Source organism: Pteropus alecto, unplaced genomic scaffold, assembly GCF_000325575.1.
Source record: "Pteropus alecto unplaced genomic scaffold, ASM32557v1 scaffold30, whole genome shotgun sequence".
Taxonomy (NCBI): Eukaryota; Metazoa; Chordata; class Mammalia; order Chiroptera; family Pteropodidae; genus Pteropus; species Pteropus alecto.
In genome coordinates, this window is record NW_006429782.1 from 3,710,209 (window position 1) to 3,721,467 (window position 11,259).

Genomic DNA, 11,259 nt, shown 5'->3' on the forward strand with positions numbered 1-11,259 from the left:
CCCACCATGTCCCCGCCACGTCCCCGCCACGTCCCCGCCGCGTCCCCGCCGCGTCCCAGGCACACTTGGGTTTGCTCGCACACCCGCCGAGCTCCTGTGCTCCAGTCCAAACTCCCTGGAATGAGTTCTCGTTTTGTCCCCATGCTCAGCACAGTCCCGGTGCTGGGGGGACACTGTCACTGGGGTCTAAGAAGCCACCAGCAGAACGAGCCCTCGGGGCCTCTCGCTGTCAGGCTCGTCTGTCCCGAGGCTGGGCTGGCAAAGCTGCTGGGACTGTGGCCAGTGCCGCTGGACAGTAGCGCGACCTCAGCTGTAGGCAGCTCTGGCGATAACTGTCAGGAATAAGTGTAGCCAGCCAGCCAGAGGTCAAGCTCAGCCAGCTGAAACCGGGGCAAGTGTCAGTCAGCAGGACACACTGCCCATCTGTGCGGCAGGTCACACTCTTCATCTGTCCCCTCCCTCTGGCCCTCACGTCTGCAGGACCGGCTGCGGGTGGGCTGCACCCTGCTGTGGGGTCTGCTCTCTAGAAAGATCCTCCTTCTGTTCCCTTCGATTCCAAATCGCCGGCCCAGCTCCTGTTCCTCACAGCTCCTGATGGAAGAGGTGACTCAACCACAGGTCACCAGGGAGAAAACGGACACAGAGGTTTTCTAGTTCGGAAAGTCCAGCCACGAGTGCGAGCGGCCCGCGAGCCCCAGGAAGGCCAGGCGCGGCCCCGCAGCCGGAGGCCAGCGGCCGGGCGTGTCCCCGTTGACATTTTACGTTGCGCTGGACACACGCGCTGCCTGCCTCTCTCGCTTCTCCCCAGGATGGCCTTGCGCGGAGCCCGCAGGCCGTGACGCGGCCACGCGTGTCTACTGACAGCCGGAGAACGTCTGTCCCTGAACAGACTGCCATTCTGTAGGCTTTTCTACCCAGTGCACTGTGAGTTTGGGACAGGTGGCGGGGAGCGTTCCATCCAAGCACTCCCGGAAGGTTTTCCCTCCCCAGACGTGCCTACTGGGCGACATCATCCAGGATGACCACGGCCCCGCGAGCCTGGGGGGTCCCTCGGCAGAGTCTGATGCAGTTTTGCTTTCTTCCTTCAAGACAGCTGGTGCGAGGCTGCTGTTCCTTCCAGTGACCGGCCTCTGAGGCTGAGGTGCACGGGGCCCTCATCGCGTGTGCCCGGAGCAGCCGCCGTGCCTGAGCCTGAGGAAGTTCCGGGCCTTTCCCCAGCGGGGCTGCTGCCCCGAACCGCTGCCTTCTGAGCCACACCTCACTTAGGACGTCGAACAGTCATGGGAGTCTCATTGGGGCCGCAGGGTTGTGACTCAGAGGGCCTTGTTTTCCTTCGATCCTTTAATTCTCAAGAGAATGGGATTGGGGGGTCAAGTCCCAACCTAAGCTCTTGAGCAGCCCGGTCCAGCGTCAGTGGCCCGTCCTACGATCCAAACGCCCAGCCGACAATTTCCAGTTACGTGTTGAGCTCCACGGAGAGTGTTTGGAAGGGAGGGGCGTGAAGAGTCCAGAGCTTTCCTCTCAGCTGACTCATAGCCGGTCACCTCCTCCGTCCCTGTCCTGCCTCACTAAGCTGTGCACCTCCTGGCACAGGACCAGGACCACGGCTTCCCCGGGAGGCAGTGAAGGACACAGATCTCACGCGGCCCGAATCATCGGGAACGAGTTGCTTTGCACTTTTCTCAAATTACCCTTTCTTTCTCCAAAATGCCGATCACAGGAAACTTAGCTAAGAATCTTTACGACATCCCCAATCCTGTGTCATCTTTTGTTATTGTTGCTTATTTTAGTATTAACTTTCGTTGTAGCACTTGTGATCTGCCAGGCATTGCTGGAAGCATGTCACGGATATTAAACGACCTCATCCCCACAAGACGCCCCGAAGAGGCAGGTGCTGTGACCATCTACCTGTACGGATGGAGCACCTGCCCTCGTCTCCCCCACACTGCGGAGGGATATTTTCGAGGATGTAGCCCTCTCGCGGGGCCTCCCCCCCATTTCAGCACCTTAGAGGTGTTTCTCCATCACCTTCGCTCGTGTCTGAAATGTGCCCGTGAAGGTACGCACACAGCAGGGCAGACCACCGGGGCGACATACACTTACATGGCTGTTGAGTAAACCGCTTTTGTGTGATGTGATCCCTTCGCTTTTTTGGAGGTTTTCAATCGCCATTTCAAGCTAAAGAAAATGTGTGCAGAAACAAAACAAAACAAAATGAAAAAAAAAAAAAGAGGAAATCAGATGGTTAGCATCAGCCAAGATTTGTTTTTATTAATATCCAAATAATGATTCAAGCGCCTACAAAATAAAAACCGGGAAGGAGCGGGCAGGGGAGGGGGTTAGTGGCGAGCTGAAGCTGTGGGGAGTGTTACTTAGTTACGTGCAGAGAGGAGCCAGGAGCCCAGGTGGCAGAATGAGGTTGCACTGAATGCAGAGTCTGCGTGTGCACGTAACACCAGCGGTAAGTTGCTGCATAAGTTCACGCGTAAGCAAAGCCAGCAGAATAATCTCCTGCTGCTTCCCACACCTGTCGTCCGTTGCCAGCGTGAATCAGGTGACCGACAGATCCCAAGGACAGTTGCTGGCACTGACTTCCCGGCCAGGCCATCCTGTCACAGAGCCCAGGGTCTCCCTCCTGGATGCTTCGGGAAAATACCAAGGTGGCCAAAGACCCAGGCTCCGCCATCAGAGGAGGAAGCCCTGGGGCTGCTGGACATGTCAGAGATAAGTTCCTGAATGTTTATGAAGCATGAACTGTGCAAAGAAGTCATATGGAAATGAGAATGAAGTCACAGGGGAAAGTCACGTGGAGCTATCAGGGAGGCCTTCCTGGGCTAAGGGGCTTCTGAACTGGGTTCTAAGGTCCTCATGGAGGCGAAGAGCTGAGGTGGTGCCACAGGTCTATGCAAAGGAAGAAACGCCCAGCTGTGTGTGGCTACCACCTCGTTCGTATGCGCTGACTCGACCCTGACTTGTACGTGAAGAATGAAAATTCATACTCTGCGGCCCATCACTGCAGGGAGAAAACCACAGTGGAAGAAAATAAGCCCAAAGCAGAAGCCGTCTGTCCTCAAACACCCAGGGAAGACAGAGGCTTCGGCGGCACCGAACACGTATCCAGGAAGCGCCCCTGGACTGGGCCACCCGGTGCCGAGTCCAGGAGCGAGAGCGTTACTGCTTCGCCCGTCGCCTCTCTGACCACTGTGTGTATGTCCACTCTTGTCACTTCTACTCAGCATTGTACGGTAAGTCCCGGCCAGGGCAGTTAGGCAACAGTCACCAAAAAAGGGTACCCAAAGGAAGAAGGAAATACCTCTCTTCACGGGTGACATGATCTTAAAAGTAGAAAATACTGAAGGATCCATTAAAAAAAAAAATTCACGCGCATCAATGAATTTGCAAAAGTTATAGGATACAAGATCAACACAGAAAAATAAATTACATTTCTAAGCAATTTCCTTAATTTCTAAGGAAATTAAGAAAACAGTCTCATTTACAATAGCATCAAAAGAATACATTTAACCAAAGAGGTGAGGTACCTGTACGCCGAAAACTATAAAACATTGTTGAAAGAAACTAAAGACAACCTAAATAAACCGAAAGGCATCCTATGTTCATGGATCGAAAGATTTAATATTGTTAACATAGCAATGCTCTCCAAACCTACAGACTCAATGCAATCTCTATCAAAATTCTCTATTAAACTTCCAACTGCTTTTTCAGAAATGGACAAGTTGATCCTAAAATTCATATGACATTGAAAGGGACCCCAAAGAGTCAAAACAATCTTGAAAGAGAAGAACAAAGTTGAAAGACTCACGCTTTCTGACTTCAAAACTTATTACACAGTAAGGTAACCAAAATGGCATAGTACTAGGATAAGATGTGTAGATCACTGGAATAGAATTGAGAGTCTAGAAGTTATCGCACCCATCTTTATGGTCAATTGATTTCGACAAAGGTGTCAAAACCATTCAATGGAGAAAGAATAAACTTTTCAACAAATGGGGCGGGGATAACTGGACAGCCACATGCAAAAGAACGAAGCTGGACCTTTACCCCATGCCATATACAAGAATCAACTCAAAATGGATCAAGGAACTAAGCGTAAGACCTAAAACTATAAAGCTCCTAGAGGAAAACATGAGGTAATCATGTAAAACAAGGTTATCTTCATGACGTTGGCTTTGGCAATCCCATCAAGACCTTAGATATGGCCCGAAAGCACAAACGACATAAGAAAAGGAAAAAATCAAAGATAAATTGGACTTCATCAAAATTAAAAACTTACTGCATCAGAGGACACCATCAAGAGAGTGAAAAGAATTTCATACAATGGTACGACGTACTTGCAAATGATATATCTGATAAGGGTCTCGTATTCAGAATATATAAATAACTCTCACAACTCAACAACACAAAGACAAGTGACCCAAATAAAAAATGGGCAAAGGACTTAAATAGATGTGTCACCAATAAACACATGAAGAGATGTTCGATGTCTTTAATCATTAGGGAAATGCAGACTAAAACCACAGTGAGATGCCACTTCGCCCACCAGTATGGTTGTAAAAAAAACCAAAAAGGAAAGAAAAATACGTGTTGGTGAGGAGGCGGAGGAATCGGAACCCTCATACATCGACGGTAGACTGTAAAATGATTCAGCTGCTGTGGAAAAGTCCGGCAGTTTCTCAGAAAGTTAAACATAAACCTACTTAAACCATATAACCCAGAGATTCCGCTCTTAGGTATATACCCAAGATAATTGGAAGCAGGTGTTCGAACAAGAACTGGTACACAAATGTTCACAGCAGCATTACTCATAATGGCAAAAATGCAGAAAAACCGAAACATCGATCACAGATGAATGGATAAACGCAATGGTGTTTATGGTAGTCCATCCACACAAAGGAATATTACTCGGTCATGAAAAGGAGCGAGGCGCTGACACTCTCCACAACGCGGACGGACCCTGAACACGCAATGCTCAGTGAGAGAAGCCGGACACAGGGGCCACCTGGTGTGTGATTCCGTTTATGTGACATGTCCGGAACAGGCACGTCCGCAGAGACAAAAGCAGATTGGTTGCCAGGAGCTGGAGGAGGGGGAATGAGGGGTGACTGCTAATTGGGACAGGGTTTCCTTCTGGGGTGATGGAAATGTTCTGGAACTAGGTGGGGTAATGGTTGCACAATATTGCGAATGTACTAAATCCTATTGAATTGTACAGTTTTAAATGGTTAAAATGGTGAATTTTATGTTATGTGAATTTTACCTCAATAAAAAAATATACATCTGATTTAAAAATCCGTTAGTGTCTCTTGCAATTTGAATGGTTTTAACATCATACTCTAGTAACTGGGAAAGACTGATTCGCTGAGTTTGCAGATCTTCTAAATGTTGCCACATTTCATTTACAATATCGAAAAAATATCGCATTTTTAATATCGCATTTGTTAATATTGCTACCAACCTCCTCGGGAAGATACTGATTTTTGAAAACCTCTCTCTCTTTTTTTAGTTGAAAACATATTGGCAAAAAAAATCTGTCCATTGTTTTCCTGGCTACATCAGCCTCACCCGTTCATTTTTGAGAAAATGCGTGCCACCTCTCCAATCCAAATAATTATAATTTGTCTGTTATTCTATCACGCATGAATGGCATTTCATGAAAGAAGTGGCTAGTTCTGTTCATAACTCATCTGCACAGGAGCTTTTCCTCAAGATGGTCACCGTGTTTTGGCAGGCCACAGAAGAGCTGTTTGTCACACGGAATATTAAAAAGACGTGTACTCAAGGATTGCGATTTCATAAAGTTAATAATTGTTATGGCTTCATCGAGGACCTTCTCAAGTGAAACTGGTATTTGGTATTTATTTCTCTGTTCTTTTTCTTTTTTACTGTAAGCGCATGATGGTGAAGGATATAGGGACTTCTAGGAGCATGTGATGCCTCAGCCTCGATTCCTGCCTTGATTCGTGCCCACTTGTTTCAACGATGTTGATTTTGCCCAATCAGTGCAAGTGTCAACACTGGGGAAATGGCAATTAACGGGTTAACAGTATTATGAAAACAGTTTTGACCTCATGGAGCCCCTGAAAGGGTCTTAGGGACACCCAGAGGTTTGCTGGACATATTTAAGACCGATGGATAAAAAGTATGGCATTATGAGTATTGAAGGAAAGAATACAAATTAAGATTTGCAGTGTAAGACCATTCCCCAAAACCCGTAGTTATTAAATAGGATCCAGACAAGGCCACTGATACAGAGAATTAACGTACAGTGGAAATTCCCAAGGTGTTCGCTGTGTTTAAAATTAAAATGTTGCTTAAACATCTGCAGGCGATGAAGGCCAGGAAACCACTTCCAGCCTCAAATGCCAGATGAGAAGGTCCATGCCCAGAAATCCGGACTGACGGCGCAGTGCGCACGCGCATCCAGCAGAGGGCGCTGCGGCACCACGTCCCAGCACCGCGTGGGCAGTGCGTCCAGCATCTGCACACAAGGTCCAGCACACTTGACCTTGAAGTCCAGTGGCTTCCTTACAGACCTGACCAAGGGATTCTTATTGTACAAATACAAACGCCTTGATCAGTCCTCTTGGTGGCTGGAGAATATAGGGTTTAATCTTTAAACATGCTTAAAACAAACACTAATTTTATATCTGACTGTCATTTGTTATTTTAACATTTTTATCCAAGTGCTACATGCATGCACGGATGCACATGTCAATCAGCATGGAAGAGCCAAGGATGGACGCGGGGCTGCCCCATGCCCACCCCGGGGCCTGGCAGCTTTCCCTGACGTCATGTCTGTCTGCATCACATCTCGGTATTATGTACACCACTTGTGTATCTACTTCTTGACTTATCAGGCGCTTCATCTTTATTTTTGATTTGGTGCGATGCCGTATGTATTCTTCTTGATTGGCTATTTAACATAATTTGTTTTCACTACATGATTAACAGAATGCCTGCTTTAACAGCTTATTCTGAAGGACAGAAAATGCATAACAACTTGCGATCGAAGATACAGTGTCTCAAGACACTATATCTCAGACAGCAGACCAGTTTTAATAGCTCTCAAGTATATTAAAATTAGCCAATATTTTAAAACTTTTAAAAGAAATTTAAAAAATTCCTTTCCTTTCATGTACAATCCTAGCATGATTTTACCAGACTTAAGGGCTATATTCCTGCCTTCTCCAAGTTCACTGTGTCTACCCAGATGGCCATTCCATTTGTACCATAATAACCTCATTAAGAGGACCCGCGACACGGGCTTTGCCCCTGCCAAGGGCCAGTGATGACCACTGTGGAAGCAACACCCGCCTCTGCAGGCCAGTTCTGGCGTAATTTGATATCGAGACCACGCCTCCTGGGACAAGGGTGTTCCCTGGAAGGAATGGGGAAAAGTGGGGACCCTCTGTCCTAAAACACAGCTTATGTGACCGCAGGAGGAAGAAATAAAAGTTTAAATGTATGAGCGACTCTTTGGGATCTTCAAAGAAAATAGAGAGTATTTTAAAAGAAGGAAAGCAGCACATCTGGAATTTTGAGGGCAGGGACATAAATCATAGAATTACGCATGGAGAAAGGGCCAGGTAGGAAGATGGGGAGAACGGTGGGCTCACCGCTGGGGAGAGGGGGAGGCTGGCTTAGGGAAATAAGGCATCGTTAATGTTTGCCCATCTTTATTTTGCTAATTAAATATTTTAAAATTATGTAATATTACACGTGCGTGCTGCACATAAATCTGATTAGGTCAGAGGGATGTCAGGACTGGGGCAGGGCCAAAGGGGGTGCAGGAGCAAAACCTGGGGGGCTCGTGCCCACGGCCCTGCCAGGGCGGGCTAGCCCCTCGAGGGGAGCCCCCCTTAAATTTAGGGCCCTGGGCACTTTGCCCTTTACACTGTGTCACGGAGGTTCCGCTTGGGCAGAAATGACCAGAGGAAGCGTCTCCGTCTAGCGTCTCCGCTCCACGTCGTTAAGAAGTAAAATGCAACCAGGAGAAGTTTTCATCAGAAACTCATCACTTGGGCAATTCGCTCTTAAGATTTATAATGCTGATGATAATTTAATCAGATATGAAGCCTCAAGAAAATGTGTCGCCATGTCTGAAATCATGCGGTGAGGCCGTAGGAAGCAATGAGCCCTCGAGCCTGGGAACAAGGCGAGGACGTCCGCGCTTGCCCAGGTCTTCATGCCCCTTTCAAGATTAACTCAAGGTCCCAAGACCGATGCCAAACGCCAGGGTGTACTTCATTTTCACGCAGCCTCAGGGCTGTTTCCATTCTCGGCTCCCGGAAAGTCCCTCGGATCTCTGCTGCGTCCTTGTGAGATATTCCCACACCAAAAACAAGATGACAGACAACAGAGCAGGGGCAGTTAGGGATCAAATCCTCATTCGAGGTGAGACTCCTCAGGGGCTTTCATGGGCGCACGCGCGTGTGTGTGTGTGAACACGGCCCCTTCGTGGATTTCCAATTGATTTAAAAACTTGATTCTTGAAAAGCAACCGACAACAAACCACAGCAGACAGGCGACTGGGGTCTGAGCTGCACATTTGCCTGCAACCAGGACGGTCAGGACCAGAGAGAACACCGCCGTTTTTCAGTAAATTTGTTGCCTGTGATCCTAGTATTTTCTGCTATTACGAATTGATGTAGTTTGCTAGCAAGGAACCTGTTGTATTCATGCAAGTTAATGAAGTCTGTGAAACACACTCTCTGATCCATAACAGCTCTAAACCTAGGTCCGCCCAGCCAATCCTCGGAGGGAGAAGCGTGTCTGGTCTCTGTGGCCGCTCAGCCTGTGAGCCGATGGCACTAAAAGGACCAGGAGCGGCGAGGTACAATCTGGAGCACCTCGGATCAAGCAGCAGGCACCGTCCCACATGTTGTGGCCTCCGGGAAGCAAGCAACTTCTTTCCAGGCCTGTCCTTGGAGCCAGGTCCTGGGGAGCACTCTGGACACGGAAAGACCCGGGGAGCCTCTCAGATATCAGGGTGACCCCGAAAAACACCAAAAAGAACAGGGATGAGGCAGAACATCACCTTCTATTTCAAGAGATTAGCGCCAAACCAAAATAGGAAGCCTTTTCTAATGGTCTAAGAAAAACCCAAGATCACATCAATGAAGAAAAAGTGTTTGATGAAACGCAACATCCATTTAAGATACAGACTCTCAGAAAACTAGGAATAAAAGGGAACTTCCTCCAGCAGAAAAAGGGCGCTTATGAAAACCTACAGCTAACATCATACTTAGCAATGACAGGCTGAAAGCTTTGCCCCTAAGGCTGGGAACAAGGCAAGGATGTCCACACTCACCACTCCTATTCGACAGAGTATGAGAGGTCTTGCTGGTGCAAAGAGGCAAGGAAAAGAAATAAAAGTCATCCAGACTAGAAAGGAAGAAATAAAACTGTTCCTATTTGCAGACAACAAAAGCTCTTAGAACTAAAGAGTTCCACAAGGTTGCAAGATGCAAGGTCAACAGCCAAAAATCAACCGTATTTTCACATACTAGCAACGAACAGTTAGAAACTGATATTAAAAATCAATACCATTTACGATGGCTCCACAAACATGAGATACGTAGGTATAAATCTAACAGAATACGTACAGGATCTGCCTGCTAAATATTACAAAATGCCGATGAATGAAATCGAAGATGATCCAAATAAGTGGGAAAGCATACCATATTCATGGAGCGGAAGACCGAAGTCAGTTTTCCCCCAAATGATCTGCAGGCTTTATGCTATTTAATCCAAATATTACTAGAAATTATTTTGTAGATATAAACTAAACTACAATTCATATAGAAATTTAGCTTCAACAATATCGAAGAATAATCAAGTTGGAGAATAAAGTAATTAAGACTGTGGTGCTGGCAAAGGGACTGACACATAGATCAGTGGAACAGGACGGAATGTCCTGAAGCAGACCCTCGCATGGCCAGTCGATTTTTGACAAAGGCGCAAAAGCAGTCCAGTGGAGGACGGGTAGTCTGTAACAAATTATGTTAGAACAACTGGTGGTTTAAATGCATAGAAATAAATCTCACTAAATTTTACTTCTTATACAAAAGTTATCTCAAAATGAAGCAGATCCAAACGTAAACTCCTTCAAGGAAAACAGCATTTCTTCATGATCTGGGGATAAGCAGAGTTCTCAGGCATGACATCCAAAGCATGCTCTTGTCCAAAAAGGCAAATCAGCATGTGAAAAGCGGCTTACCATCATTAGTGGTAAAGAAAGGTTTTGGGCGGCTGGGCAAAAAGGTGAAGGGAAGAAGCTGTAAAATTAGTAGTTACAGGAGAGTTGAGGGTTTAGAGATGGGCAGGGGGTACGGGGTTAATGTTCCTGGGCTGGCTGTGTGTCTGCCAGATGGCTGCTAGAGTAATGGGGGTCACTGCATAAATGTCTAACCCTCCTGCTGTGCACGTGAAACCAAGTAATGGACAAATGCAAATTAGAACCACAGGGAGACGCAGCTCACACACCGACCAGAGACCAGACCAGACGGCTCAAGTGGAAAACGCAGGACGAGGAGTGCTGGCGGCCAGGAGGAGGGACACGAACCACTGTACCTCTCCGGGGGCGTGATGCACACCGCCACTCGCCCCTGGGGAGACGCAGGTGACTTCTGACCAGGCCTAGCGCACGCCGGCCTCCTGCGGAGCCAGCAGCCCAGTCGCAGGTGCCTGTGCGCCCCAGGCCGCAGGCGGCGCTCCCAGCTGGAAACCGCGCCCGGGGGCCTCAGCCCGTGCGGCCGACGCGATTCGGTCACAAAGAAGGGGCACCGGCCATGCCGCGACCCGATGGCCTCAAGGGTGACACACTGAGTGAAAGCAGCCAGACTCGAAAGGTCATCCGTTCATGGGATAGTCCGGGGAAGGCGGACCCGCAGGGACCGGGAAGGGGTCAGCGGCGGTCAGGGCTGCGGGTGCGGGGGTCGTGACCCCGAACGAAACCCGGCGAGTTTGGGGCGCGGCGGCGGATCCACGAATCTGCACGTGCGCCAGCACTCGGGGGGCTGTATGCCCCCCAAGTCTGCTTCAGCCCGTGTTAACGCAAAGAAACGTGAACATGGAGACTAGAGCTCGGAGCTCCGTGTGGACGGACGGACCCACGCCGTTAAGAGGCTGACGACAGCCACCGCGGCGACCACGACGGCACCGCCGGCGCGCAGGGCTTTCGCTCATGCGCGGCGCTCACGAGAGCCCACGGCGGCCTTGCCCTTCCCCCCACCGAGGGCC

At 48.6% G+C, this 11,259-nt stretch overlaps 1 protein-coding gene across 1 annotated transcript in view; it reads right to left on the minus strand.

Moving 5' to 3' along the window:
* The window catches only part of RFX2 (regulatory factor X2), a 36,271-nt gene that overhangs the window by 21,132 nt on the left and 3,880 nt on the right, over nt 1–11,259 (minus strand). Inside the window, 1 exon segment of the mRNA XM_015586020.2 lies at nt 2,104–2,178. Coding sequence (XP_015441506.1) covers nt 2,104–2,178 — 75 coding nt within the window.